Source organism: Lycorma delicatula, chromosome 2 (genome assembly GCF_047948215.1).
Source record: "Lycorma delicatula isolate Av1 chromosome 2, ASM4794821v1, whole genome shotgun sequence".
NCBI classification, from domain to species: Eukaryota; Metazoa; Arthropoda; class Insecta; order Hemiptera; family Fulgoridae; genus Lycorma; species Lycorma delicatula.
In genome coordinates, this window is record NC_134456.1 from 234,692,342 (window position 1) to 234,708,442 (window position 16,101).

Consider the following 16,101-nt stretch of genomic DNA (forward strand, 5'->3'; position numbering starts at 1 on the left):
TAGAATCACCTCCCAAAATAGTGTCCTTTCCTGGTGGAACAATCTGTATATATTGTACTTTCTTGTATTGTATACAAGATTTTTTCTTTTTTTTTAATTGAATTAATTCAAACAAGCTTACAAAGAAGCTTGTATGTAGGAATATCAAAATAGAAATTTGTAGCGTATGAAAAATGCCATGCCTGACCGGGATTCGAACCCAAGACCTCTGGATGAAAGGCCAAGATACTACCACTCCACCATGGAGATCTGCACATATATATATATATATATATATATATAATAAATCTAACCAATAGTGATCCCTCTTAGCAAAATTAGTATTCTAAAAACATACATTTCTTATGTAGAAGATTGGATTGATTTGTATGGTGTATTAGTTATTTCGTGGTGTAGAATAGAAATTTCATTATACTTCAAGTAATTTGGTATGATAATTATTTATTAATTTTATTTAATGTATACATAAGTACTACAAGTATGATTAGAATTCATGTCATTTAAAAAGTTGCTATATGTATGTTTGAATTCAGTAGAAGGCCTTATTTGTGGAATCCAGTTGAAAATATCTAGGTATGTATTTTTATTTGAAATTATTAAAAATTATAAATGGCTTGCTTTCAAATACATAAAAATTGTTTTCATAAGAGCACCTTGTAGCTAATTTATAAAATTTTCTGCAATGCATTTACCAGTAGTGCACTGTAATTAAAACAATATCTGTCTTAAAATTTTAAAAAACTCTTAACTGAATAATGTTGTATGTTGTGCTTGTTCATTTAATATATTGTTTTTGTCAAATTTTGTGTGTTTAAATGTCATGCTGTTCAAGCCTGTTGTGGAAGTGCATGAGGATCTCAAAATTTCCTGAGACAGATATGATGAAAGGAACCTACCTCAGGGAAAATAATTTATGATTTTGATATGTATGTTGAGACTGTAAAAATCAAGATTTATACATTTCAGAAACGTGAAATCTTATTTTTTATGATTTCAACAGATATGAATAGTATGAAATTTAAAAATTTAATATATTTGACAAAAATATCATATTACACAAACATGCCTACACCAAATATATTATTTGATTACATGCTATGTTAGGTAGAATTAGGAGTTGGTTTACTTCCCAACTTTTTTAAGACAAGGATTATAAACAACAATTCTGCCAACAAATACTCTGATGGAGATGCTGTGCTAATTAGTTCTATAATTTCTATTTGAAAAATAATTTCCATGTAATTTAAAAGCAAGCCATTAATTATTTTTAATAATTTAAAAATGTTACATATTTTCTCAAGCTCTTCAAAATAATTTTATATTTTTATTTATTGTTTCTTTCATTAAATGTTATTTTTTACACAATTTTTCATGCAGCTATTTCAAGAGTAGAATAATCTCTGATTACATCAGTGTAAAACAATTTTATTTTCCATTCTCTGTACAAACTTATCATTATTCTAATTATTTATTACTATCTGTTTCAATTTATTAATATTTTTAATAATAATTAAAATTAACATTTAAGAAATAAATATTTTATTAAAGGATATTTTTTTAATTAAATAAAAACGATTCATTACACAAACTCAACCCCACCACTTATCAACTTTCTTGCCGGTATATTCATAAATCTTCTTTTTTTTTAAATTATTTCACGGTGAATGTCCTGACAAGAGAGGTGTATAATACTTAATCTATCTAATGAATTATCTGTAACCTCAAAAATGTATTTTATGTTTTCCATATAGATGTACTTAGATAAGCTCTTTATTCCACACATAATTCAGTTAGCAAAATCACCATACATTGTAGTTAACAGTCAGAAATGTGTTTTCCTTTTAATAAGTCTTTTATGTAGATATTTGATTTTATGATAAACAAAAAAATAATCTAAAATAAAAATATTTGTCTTTAAAAGGCCATGATGTACAAAGATTTAAAGATACAACTACAAAAAAAATTTTAACTAAAAATTCTGCACTATATTTTATCAAAAAAATATGAACACAAACTTACATAGTTAACAATTCTGAACATAAATAAGTTAGACTTTTGTCTAGAGAAGTTGTAAGCTAAAATATGTAATAGTTTTCACATTGCATATTGGTCATTCAATAATATCATTCAGAATAATAGTGTAGAGCCTTTCTTGTCATTCTATAACAGTCATTGGATTAATGAAATTTTTAATAAACCACAGATAAGTTCTGTACTTTTTATAAAAGAGGGATGTTAACACCAACAACAAGGAAAAAGAATAACAAAATTTATTTGATCATCATTTTTCTTTAATATATTGTTTTATAAGGAAAGACTAACTTAATCAGATGTTTTATTGAATATTTGTTAATTAAACACTGTAAAACTCGGTTAATATTTTTAAAAATCATTTTTTATTTTTCTATATTAAGTTCTTAATTTATTTCTTGTAGCTGAATACAGTCTGGGTAAGTTGTGAAGGTGAAAATCCTGCTGATGTTGAAAACATTGGTTCAATTCAATACATTCCTCGACGAGGTTTTCCAGCATATTACTTCCCTTACACTAACATTGAAGGCTACCTCAGTCCGATCATCGCTATATGGTTTGAGAAACCAACATGTAAGTATAGTTTTATTAGATCTGTGCTATTAATAAATAGTATTTTGTATCATTAAAAAGTTTACGTATATAAAATTATTTATTGTGTAAAATTCAACACTGCAAATTACCAGCTTGAGTTATTAATTTTCTTCATTTTATTTATTTACTTTTTTAATTTCCTTTATATCTTTTCTTTTATTTCAGTAATATTTTCTTTTTAGATTTATTTCACCCTACTTTTTTTTAACATTTTATTATTTACATGATTTTACTTGGGTGAATAATTTTTTAGAATCTGATTCATTGCAGTGCACTAATATAATTTTATATAATAAAAAAAATTTAAGGTCATGAATGCATCAGATCAGGTGAATGAGTGTAGTAGGATGCAGTTTGTGCTGGCAATTATATTGGTTGACCAAGTGTGTTTAAACCTTATTTGTAGTTTTAGAAGTACTGTGTTGAAACAGAAATGTCAGTTTTTTTTTGTTTTTTTTTTAAATAAAATAACGGTCATTTAAATAAAAGTTTGTTTTATATATATGATATTTTTTTAATATTTTTGAATAGTTTGTCTTTATCAACAGTGACTTTTCCAACATGCTAAAACTGCTACAAATTCCATCATCACACAGAAAAGTATGTTATAACTATAACGGTAAACTTTTAATTTCTATAGTGAATAAATAAATTTAAAGTATATGTTGTTTTATATATATATATATATATATATATACAGGGTCCGGCATATAAATCTGACGATTTTGTAGTAATTGTTCTGTTGGCACTGTCAATGAGAAGACAGGAGTGTTGTACATCGACAGGTCTATTCATGCTATTTCAGTAGCCAGTATGTTGGGTGTCTGGTGAACAACGAGCGTTTGTGATTGAAGCCTATTTTAAAAATAATGACTCGGTTATTGTAACACAGCGTTTATTTCGCAGACATTTCAATTTAAATCGACACGCGTCTGTTCCTAGTAGGAATACGATATTGTTGTGGGTGGAGAATTTTAGGAACACATCGTCTGCTTTAAAAATGTAACCGACAGGACGAAAACGGACTGTGAGAGAACGCCTAAAAACATTAACGCTGTAAGTTTAGCTGTTACGCGGTCTCCACGACGTTCAGCAGCGCTAGCCATTTCTGATCGAAGTGTACGACGAATTCCATCCGTATAAGATGATGTTAGTGCAGCAACTTGATGCAAGTGATTGGGCGTCTCGCAAAGTAGCTTGCGAGGTCATCCTCGAAAATGTTCACCAGGATGCCATTATTCTTTTAAGTGACGAGGCGGATTTTCATCTGTCAGGATCTGTGAATAAACAAAATTACCGTTATTGGGCTTCGCATAATCCACGGAAAATTCTTGAAAAACCACTTCACAGTCAATATGTTACAGTGTGGTGTGCGGTTTCAAAGTTCGGCATAATTGCCCATATTTTTTTGAGGAGTTAAATCCCAGAGTAACAGTAACATCTCATCGATACGTAAACATGTCGAATGAATTTCTGCGACCGAAACCGAATGACTTTCAAGGACATGAAATTTGGTTTCCACAGGATGGTGCCATCCCCCATACGGCGAGAATCGCAATGGATGTTCTGCGAGAAACCTTTCCTGGACGTTTGATTTCCCGATTTGGCGACATTCGTTTGCCTGCGCGTTTACCTGATCTGGTTGTTTGTGATTTTTTTCTGTGGGGGTATCTCAAACATAAAGTCTTCAGTAGTCGACCACAGTCAATTGCAGAACTCAAGGAGGCCATTCAACCAAAAATTGAAGCAGTTCCACAAGTGATGATTGAGCGAGCAATGTCAAATTTTAGAATGCGGTTAAGCGAGTGTGTGAGGAGTAATGGAAAACATTTGGACGACATAATATTCAAATTAAAAAAAAATCTATCTAAGTAATTCACTATAAATTGTAAAAATTGATCTTTAATTTGATATATTAAATGTTTTAATAGTACGAAACACCATTTAATTATTATCCCTCAAAAATCATCAGGTTTATATGCCGGATCCTGTATATATATATATATATATATATAATATATTATAACAAAATGTTGTTAAGTGATGCATAATCAATGCCCAGCAAAAACAATTGAAGACAAATTGTTACATATAAATACACATACTTCTTAAGATATAAAAGAACACTAAGATTTTTTTAAATTCCGAGTTTAAAAGATTAAATGGTGTACCAATGAAAATTACTAGTTTTTTAATTCTCGGTAACAAATGAACATAGCTTGATTTTTGGTGTGTGTAATTTTCATGTAGATATCTAAAAAGTATTTCTAGACTTTTTTAAATCGACCTTGAAAGTAGTGAAAAAAGGTAAAAAATATTTGAACAATAATTGCAAATTTTCCGTACTTCCGACTATACTAAATGACATATTAAGTAGTTTTGGTTTTGGAAATACTCTTCAAATAAATATTTAAAAACAATTTTCAGGTTTTTTTAATTTTGATTTTTAAGGAATGTGATAGGGTCAAGTATGGAGTGGCTCAACTGCCATTGCCACTGTTACTGTAAGTGTGATGTGGCTGCACCTGCCCCCAGTTACTTGACTAAAAAACATAAAATAAAATAAAATTTGACACAATGGGAAATCCAAGTAACCATATAGCAGGCAAAGCTGCAATGCAATGGGAATGCTGGTTTACTATAAAATCTACATAAGGTATAATTGCATAGGACTATGGATTGTTATCTTTTGACACTTATCTGTTTGTAAGACAGCCTTATACTTAAGAAAGGAATATTGTACAAATTTCTTCTCCAGAATATTACTGCGCAGCATTGATTATCAACAGTGGAAAACCTTTATTACTTTCTATAGCTTTGAAAACTATTTGAAAATCATGTACTGAAAAAAACAACTAATCTTTATGAATGCACATGAAAAAATGATTCCTAAAAATTTGTTAAGAGCTATTATGTTGGTTCAGCATCATTCAAAGGATTTACTGGAACAATGTTACATGTATTTGCAAAATAAGTTAGTTTTTTAACTGAAGTTCCATATACTGATAAATTTGTATTTTCTCTCTATAAAGAACCTCTCACCAATTTTAAATAGATTTTATGTAAAATTTAAAAAAAATATTTATTTGTTAAGTTACTATGATAAAATGAGGTTTAACACTTCTAAATTAATAAGTTAATTATGATTTCTCACTTTTTACTTCCTTGTACGAAGTAAAGGATGTACTGTGATCGCAAATAATTTCGGTTTTCAGATTTCAATGGAAATATCCATTTTAACCATTCCTGAATACAGTTTGACTAGTTTTGGTGTGACATCTGTATGTACATATGTTTCTCGCATAATTCAAAAACAATTAGCCGTAGGATGTTGAAATTTTGGATTTAAGACTGTTGTAACATCTAGTTGCGCACCTCCCCTTTTGATTGCAATCGACTGATCCAAAAGTGTCCAAAAAAGCACAAAATCCAAAACATTTGGATTTTTGACTTTTTTTTAACTGCAGTAATTAGCCTTCATTAAGAGCTTTTTTTGTTGTATCATAAGTGGTACTTATTTTCATTGGTTCCAAATAAAAATTATTATATCCAAATAAAAGAGTTATATCCAAATAAAATTTTAATTTATGAAATATTTAGATCTTACAAAGGGAAGGGACATTGGTTCTAATCCAACTTCATTTCCTTTTTTTTTAAATTTAAATATATTGATTTATTAATAATTATTAACCTCTCATTGTAAAAGCATTTTTACGATGAATAATAATTCAATAATAATAATAAAAACTTACAAAAAATATCAGAAGTTATTAATGAAATAAAATTTTATGTACTTTTCATTTTAAAAAAATGTGTATATGTAATTTAATAGGCATACAAGGAAGTTATGTGGTGTCCACATCATTTTTAATTACTGGAAATATGCTTGTAGAAGGTACTTAAAAAATTATAATACGGTTCCTTTCTTGCATGCAGATTTTCTTTGTAATACCAGTAAGGAAGGAACTGCATTATAGTTCTAAATAATTTTTTTTGATTCATTTTCCAGGAATTCAAGACGTTTTCATAATTAACTTATTTTAAAAAAATAAGTCATTATTATTAACCTTATATACAAACAACTTAGATAATTGCACCCAGTAATCCTAACTTTAATTATCTATGGAAAATTGCTTCATTTAACACTACTTGGTTGTTGGCATTTTATCTTTCTGTAGCCTTCAGTTTCTGATACATTCTTCAAAAAAAAATTTTGTTAAAGTATAAGATTGTAAAATGGATAATCATATGAACTTTCATTGAGAAGACACACAATTTATACTTGTAAAGCTTGTATGCATAGTAAACAAGTGATTCATTTAATTTCATTATTTAGTTGATGATATTGATTTAGATATTTTACTCATAAAAATTATTGTTCATAATTTCATAGAAAGACAATCAACACAGATTTTTAATTGTTTTTGCATGAATAAATTTAAAAAAACAGTTCAGTAATATTAATTAATATATAAAATACTCTAAAACCTCAGAATTATATGAACCAGAAGAAAATAAAAGAACTTTCTCTTAACCTTTTTCTTCCTTTCACCTAATTATGCATGGGCACACACACACACACACACACACACACACACAAATTTATTCTGTATTTGTAATAAACAGACATTATTACAAGAATGATAGTTGTTGGGTAAAGTTAACAAAAATAAAAGAAAACACAGCTCGTATTTGCCAAAAGAAATTGGACTTTAATTGGAAAGAAAACAAATGAACTTTAAAGTTAAATTAAAGTTAAATCATAACCTTAAAAAATAAAAATAAATCATGAAATTAACAAAACTTAATGATACTTAATAATTATCAGCTGAATCAACATATGAATAATGATATTAAATGAGAAAATACATGAATAAACATTTTTTAAATACACGTTTTGAAAATATACAATTTAACAAAGCCTGAAAACAAGAGAACATAAATCATCATATTTACAATTATATACTTAGAAAAACATAACATCAATAAACATAGCGAGACTGGAAAACTATTGCATTACTGACATGTGCTGTAATACTGAAAAATTAGCAATGAACAGATGTCATTAGCTTAGACAAATAAACTACAGTAAATCTTAATTATTGGCACTGGCCTTTCCTGATTTATGAACAACAAACTTATCATTAAATAATTAAAACATGTAATTCTAGTTTAGTATAGAGAAAAGGACACAATAATATTCTAGTACAAAAGGAATTAATTACAATAATCAAATTGAAATAAGTAAACATATAAATAGTGTTCATTTTAGTAGTAAGGTTTCTTGAAAATATAAAATTACAAAGAAGTCCTAAAACATAACTTCACATCAGGAGTAATTTTCTTTAGATTAATTTAAGAGAAGAGATAATGAACAATTAACTAAATGTTCCACAAATTTTAATGATAAAATAACTGTTTAACGTAATAAATAATGAAAATTGAACTTACCTGTAGCACACAAATATTAGCAAGAGACGAACTCGTGAATGAAGGTAAATGAATACATACAGTAATCCTGGGCGTTGTCTGCAGTGGTGTATCAGGAATGCAGGGGTTAGACGTGGTTTAGAGGTTGAGCAGGACGTGGCGTCTCAAATATGTAGCAACCAGTTTGGAGATTCAGCATCGATGAAAATATAATCAGCAGCTAGAGAAGATTTGGCGTCGATAGAATTGGCAGTTTCTAGTAATTGAAGCACTTTCAACATAGACGAAATATACAGAATTTGCAGATTAAACTTGACATGGATGCTGAGGACACTCTGGCTCCTTCATATGGAAGAATGAGGGTTAGTCGGGGTGCTCCGATGACGCATTTGGGACCCCCCTAAGGTATGAAAAGGGGACGCGGGGTTTGTTGGCTACACGAAAGGCGTAGCCAGCAACCTAGAGTAGGGATGGGAAGGGTAGCCTCCCAACGGAGGGGTACTTTTCTTTAAGTAACATTGGTTGTTACAGTTTTTAACTGTTAAAAAATTCCAACTGTACATGCAATGCACCCAGTATTTTTAACTTCAATGATCTATGGAATAGATTTATTGGACATGGTTTTGGCTATTAGTATTTTTCACATACTTAAATTTCCAGAATTCTATTCCTTAAGTGTCTAAGGCATTATAGTTATACAACCAGTATGTTGTTGTAACCGATGCAGTTAGACATCTTTCCTGAGGATTCTTTTTTACTTTTGCTCAGAAATGCATAAGCATACTTTTGATTCAAAAGTTTTTTTAATTCTTTACAGTTCTTTTATTTACTGAAGTTCCCCATTGAAAAATAAAATTTGATTATCCAGTTTCCCAGTAATAAAACAAGATAAAAATCAGACTGTATGTTTACACAATTAAGTAATATACCAGCTGGTTAGTCATATATTTTCACATTAATTATTGTTTTGTGGAAAACAGCATCATCAGTTTGTAGATTTTTTCAATTCATATAATTATGTTTAACTGATAGCGTTTTCATTTGTTTAATTTCTTATTTTCCTATTTATCATGCCATTCTTTTTTATTCATTTTTTCTCTTCATTTACTCTTTTTTTTATCTCCTTCACCAACTTTTATTATTAAGACTACACAACTGTTATTTAAAAACATATTGAAAGTATTAGATCCACTCTCTGACCATCCTCTAATCCAACAATTGATACCATTATTAATATTATTATTATCCTCAAAGAATTTTCTAATTTGATTTTCCTACTGCATCTGTAGTCTACTTTTATACTTATTCTGCAATATTACTCTTATTAATTCTCATCTCATCATATACTTTTCAAAGTTTTTTTGTATGAGCAGATTTCTCCCTGTTTTATTTGATATCCAGTTACTAAATAGATACTTTATTCTGATCCATGCATAAATAATATATTGCACAGATCATGTCACTAATCTTACACTCATTAAAAAAAATTTCACAACATTCAAATGGTATGCAAGAATTTGAACTAAAAAATTTATAAATGTGCAAAGAGAATCCACCAGATAAAAGATAAAAGGCATCTTATTTCGGTTAATAATATCATTCAAAAAGACAAACAGATCTATGAGATTGTGTTAATGGAAGCTAAACTTATTTCATTTGAATCGATTAAAATTTTTAACCTGTTTTCTTTTCTTTTCAGCTGGTGTACTGATCAACATTGAGTGCAAAGCATGGGCACATAACATAGTTCATGATCGTACAGAGCGACGAGGCTCAGTTCATTTTGAGCTTATGGTCGACTAAACTGCTTGTAGTCTGTTGCTGTGTCAAAACACTAGATATTGTACTTATGTAACACTTCCTTTCGGGTTAATATCAGCTTTTCAAAGCTCAAAATTCATCTCAAAAAATTTCAGAGAACACCATTTATTTGAAGATAGGAAATTATTCTGGAAAAAATAAAAATACTTTACACTTTTTTTTTATTTTATTTGCTGTAACAGACATAAACCGAAAGTAATGGGTTGAACCAAATTACGTACCAATTTCAATTTATTTACTTTTCAATCTATTTTAAAGAAACTGTTTTTTGTTTTATTATTATAAATAGAAAACATATTGAATTAAAATTAAAAAAAACAACTTTATTAACTAAAACCATGAAAAATTAAATACTTTTAACTAAGTGAAAGATAGTTCAGTTTAATAGTATTTAATTATATCTGTTAAAAATGTATAACATCAAAATGAGAAGTTCATTAAATTCCATTTTATATGATTTAAGTAGTATTTTCAAACTGATGAACACAAGTTTTTCAAACTTCTCACATTAAAAAAAAAAAAATAAAGTTTTAATTTTCTTTCAAGTAATTTTACACTTTTCTTTAAAATATTATTTGTACTTAATAGCAAAGGATCATTGTTATAATTATTTTATGAAATATTAAAGTGCACATAAACGATGATATTTGCTTTTAATAATGTATTTATAGAATACAGAGTATTATTTTGTAAGTATAACAATAATTACAGAATTCTTAGTAGGCTATCATGAACTTGCATTTATTAGTACAGTAAAACTTACTGTATTATTTTTTTAAACTAATAAATAATCTTGGTAAGGTTGATGAGAAAGAAATAAGAGCTAAATTATTTCTATATTAATGTTGGCACACATCTAGTAATGCGCTTTTATTGACTGCCATTGAATATAATACTTAAAATATATATATATAATTAACAATTTTTTTTTTTTGTAAAAACTGTACATTCCATCAAAGGCTGTTGTTGGAATTAAATTTAAAAAATCATATTGTATATGGCTTGTGTTTAAAAAAAAATCAGTAAGGTAATGTAAAGAAAGATTTAATATACATTGTACATAGCTTTGCAATGTGTTTCACATTAATTTAAATTATAACACGTAGAATACTACACGATTAAATATGATAGATGATTTAACTGCTACCCTGTTTTCATTCAGATACATGTATAAAATTATTTTTTATCTGTGTAATGTAATTTAATATTTAAAATAATAATTTAACTCTTTAAGTTCTTTTTTTCAGAGTTGTAGTGTAATGAATGTTAATAGCAGTAATTATTGAATACTCAGCTATCAATTTCAGCTAATTTAAGAATTATTTATTTAGATCTAGTCATAAATTAATTATAATATAGCTGAGTAGATGATAAAGGCTACGAATGTAAAATAATTATTAAGTAATATTGCTTTGACTTGTCAAGACATGATCTGGAAGTAAAAATTATTGACGGTAATAAACTATAGTGTCATCAGTCTATTAGGTTTTCGTACCAATATAGATATTATTATTATTATTATATATAATATATTTGTTAACGTTTATATCAGCGCTGTAAAACAGTGTTGTATTAGTGCTCTTTTTAACTGTTACCTGTGATTTGTTTTTTTTTTTTTTAAATTTATTTAAGCAGCAAGATACTTAATTTTTTGTTTTTATAGATTCTATACTATTAAATTTTAAAAAAATTATCAAAAATAATTGTTGTGAGTTCATTATATTAAAATTTCATAACCAATTCACATTTCCTTTTCTTTTTACATTATTATTATTACATTATCAAACAAATCATACGATATAAGTCATAAATTGAATTTACTTATCCATGCACAACGTATGAAATGACTAATTTTTTTTAGAATAAGTTGTAGATAAATCCAGTTCAAAAGTTTATAATTTTAATAAAAAAATAAATGAAAAATAATTTTCTGTTAGTTAATAATAGAATAAAGTGGTGTTTTTTTTTAATCTTAAATTTAAAATTTACTAATTAAACAAAAACCCTTTAAATAAGAATAATCACAATAATAATACATAAATATTTCAGGATATTAATAAATATGAAAACATATAAGTAAATTAAAGTCTATTGCTTTTTAAAATAAAACAAATTTACTTTTTTTGTCAACAAAAATTATTGTATACTTAGTATACAACTCTAAATAAGTGTCTTACAACTGAGAACATTGACTATACTGTAGTTACTTGAAAAATTTTATATTAGAGATGAATTTCATAATTGAATAAATAACTTAAATGGGAAGATGTAGCATGCAAGTGGTAATAGCAGATTCAGATAGTAGTGACCTTTGAACAGTGATAGTTTTGGTTAATTTTTATTTATCTATGAAATAAATTACATGGTATATATTCAGGAAAGCTACTGAAACAGTACAAGCTATTGAATATTAAAAAAAAGTTGCAAAATTTTGTCAATAGTTCCTTCGCTTAATATTGTAGAGACATTAAGACAATACAATACTAATCTTGCTTATTCTTTAATGCATTATTAATTATAGTGCACTAAATCAATGCAGTTTATAGCTTTCAGGGTACATAATAATTAAATCAAATGAAAGGTTTCTATTTAAATTTATATTTAATAAAGGAAGAGTAATTTAAAAAATTATAAAAAATGAAAATCACAAATTTTTAATGATATTTTTACCACACTGCTGCTGTATTTATAACCATCCAAATTTTATAACTTTTAACAGAGATTTTGGGGGCCAGAAAAACTCCACATTATATTTCTAACGTAGTTCTTAATTTGAAAAAACTTTAAAAGCAAAAATAATTAACAGACTTTTTAAAAATGTATTCATAATGGATTCAATTTTATATATAAATGACCAATATCACATCATTTTCATGGTCTTAAGACTTAGAATTACATTCTCATTTTCTATTTTGTCAATCCTCCATTTTTTCAGTCATATTAAATTCATATCGCAAAAAAAATGTGTTATTGGTGAAATAATTAAATTACAATAAAAAGTTTCTAAAAATATAAATTTAATAATTGAATTTTATATCTATGTGTATAATTAAAATATGTAATTTAAATAATATGTAATTAAAATTACTTTTAAATTATAATACATCATAACATAGTGAACAACTTCAATGAAATGCATGTCGCATTTGTTTTATGTTAAATGCATAAATAAATTATGAAGTGCATTTATTTGTTTTATAAATTAACTACCATTGGATTTATCTGGTTATTTTTCACTAAAAAATTCTATCTCATATTAAACATATTTAGCGTTATATCTTTTTGAAAGGTATGAACAGAATTTTATTTATTATTTATTAAATTATTAATATTTTTCACTTGCTGTATTATTGTTAAACAATTATATAAAAATTATTAAATTAATAAATTACAATAAAAATTCATAGATATATATATATATATAATATATATTTTAAAATTATTTTGTTATATTATTATGATTACTATTATTATAATACAGTTCAGTGTTGATATAATAAATTATATATATTATATATAAAAAAATATTATAAGATAAAATTTAAATTCGTGATAATAAAATATAGAGCAAGTTGTTTTAATCTCAATATAGTAATGTTAGTGTAAGTTTTATGTTAAATAAATTTTACAATTAATGTATGTTATTGTAATTATTATTTTTACAAATAACATTAATTCTTTTTATTAATATAATTTTTTTTATAATTACATTATCTATATATTTCGTTGCATGTAAGTTTGATGTATGTTTTTCATTTATTTATCTTTACTTTTAATAAATTAAGAATTTTTTAAAATTTTTGTGTTTATGTAGACATAAATCGCTCTAGAAATTAATAATTGAAATAACGTTGTGGTTAAAATGGTTAAAATCTTTGTGGATAATTTAAGGTATTATACTGTTTAATATTACAGAAATATCAAAATGTATTATAGACAGCTTAATATCATGTTGTAAGGATGAAATACAATATATACTTAATTATTTATGTAGATATCTTATACGCTTGGTAAGTATTACATAAATATAATCTTCCAAAAATTTTAATATGAATATTAATTTTCTATTTTTTCCTGTTTTCTCATTAATAATAATTATTAAAAAAATATTCTTAACGCAGACTTATTTCTTATTTAAAAAAGAGAATGTTAATTGTTTATTCCTATACTCATATGAAACATTTTATTTTAATTAAACAATCATTGGAAAAAAATAATAAAAGAAACATATATAAGTTATAAAACTATATTTTTTATATAATATATTGAAACAAAATTGGACTCATAGTTATATATTAAGGTATTTTAAATTGAACTTGTACGAAAAAAAAGTCCTTCAGTTTCAATCTTAAAACTGAAATCTCTGATTAAAACTATTTATTGATTAACTAGAAGGGCTAACTGTAAATTCCACATTGCTTTGGTATGTTCAAAAGAAGTCTGACATACTACAAGGTGTAACATACATAATTATAGCTGTTTAGTGCTGCCACAATTGTATTTCATTGTTGTTTTCACAAGTATTGTTTGTAATATTATGTTTAAAATAAAATTGTATAATTGTTTATTCTTTCAATTTATTACCTTTATTTAACAACACAAGATCTGAAAATTACATCTAAGTAAAATTCCAACAACTTCTTTTAAGTAATCTTTACATCTATAAGTCTGATTAAGAAAGAAAGACATCTGAGATTGAGCTGTTATGATTACTGTTATTACTGCTCCTTGACCAACCTTAAATTTTTCTGTTTACTTCCTTATTTATTCCATCTACATATAAATTAATAGCAATAGACTCAATAAATCACAGACTCTTCTTTATATTCTATTTCTCTTCTTTCGTGTTTTATTTTTCTTAAAATCTTAAATTTTATTCCATTTTACATTGCTTTTAATGAAATTAAATGGGTAATCACCTGATACACCTTATATCTCTTATTCTATTTTTTTGTAACATATTAGTTACTTGTTTCCATGAAATAAACTTAAGTTTGGTACTTTAAGATTTTTCTTTTCACCTTTAAAGAAATGCTTCTCTTGAAAGGTGAAGGTACATACATAGATTTTGCTCACTAAAGTGGAAGCTTATTTTAGTTCTTTGTCTGAATAGCACTTATTCATTTTATGTATCAATTCCAACATCTTATTTTACTTTAGATCTTTTAGGGCACAAGTGCAAATTGTAGATATTTTTTTCTCTTTTAGGAGAAATTTATCTATCAGAAATAATTTTACTTTTTTGCATAGTTCCTGCCATCCTTTTTAATATAGCATGGATGAATCATCTTCTGTTTTATTTTAATAACATTTAACATTGCATGTAACTACTATTTTTAACCACCAGAAACCAGCCAAGACATTTATAAATGGCATGTGCATTTTGCTGTTAAAAAAAAATTAGACCCAAATCATCAAATTTAATGTTTTCTAAATAATAATTATAATATTTAAATCTTTGTAATAAAAAGTAAATTCCAGTTTTATTAGTTTAGAGCAGTGATTCTCAACCTTTTTACCCCATGACCCCAAAAAATAAAAAATAAATATAATGAATATTTTCATGATCCCTAACCACAACCCAATGAGACCTAGTTAAATTTATTTAGCTGAATTGATAGGAACAGTTATGAACATGTATGTATGAAGTGTAAAAACATGAGTAATTTACAGGTTCTTGTGTATAACGCACCAGGTTGGTCTAGTGGTGAACATGTCTTCCCAGAGTCAGTTATTTTTACACGTATTTGAATACTAGATCATGGATACCAGTGTTCTTTGGTGATTGGGTTTCAATTAACCACACATCTCAGGAATGGTTGAACTGAGACTGTACAAGACTACTCATACATATCATCCTCATTCATCCTCTGAAGTATTATCTGAAAGGTAATTACAGGAGGCTAAATAGGAAAAAGAAAAGGTTCTTGTGTATGGAGTGGGCAGGAAGTCCCTTTCCACTAGTTATGAAATTATTAGGACTGGTGCAGCTTACCTATCTATTGATCTAAAACATCTGTGTGGGTTCCACAATGTTCAAAGCATTACTGCATGCACCTTCATACCCATTTCATCCGTAGCAGCATATCAGGAGTGATTACTTCAAATGCTGACTGTGTGGACATTCAAAGCAAAATGTGCTGGAGCACTGTCTTGCTGAAACATCATGAAGTCAGCGATCCCTTTTGCTGTTAATTCTGGAAACAACCAGATCATTCTCAGATA

The 16,101-nt window shown here is 26.7% G+C and overlaps 1 protein-coding gene across 1 annotated transcript in view; it reads left to right on the forward strand.

The window, feature by feature from the left end:
* nrv3 (sodium/potassium-transporting ATPase subunit nervana 3) overlaps positions 1-14,452 on the forward strand; it is a 164,853-nt gene extending 150,401 nt beyond the window's left edge. Inside the window, exons 6-7 of the mRNA XM_075357394.1 lie at positions 2,436-2,604; positions 9,755-14,452. Of these exons, the coding sequence (XP_075213509.1) occupies positions 2,436-2,604; positions 9,755-9,858 (273 nt within the window). The 3' untranslated portion in view covers positions 9,859-14,452. The remainder of the gene's footprint in view (positions 1-2,435; positions 2,605-9,754) is intronic.
* Positions 14,453-16,101: the final 1,649 nt, after the last annotated feature.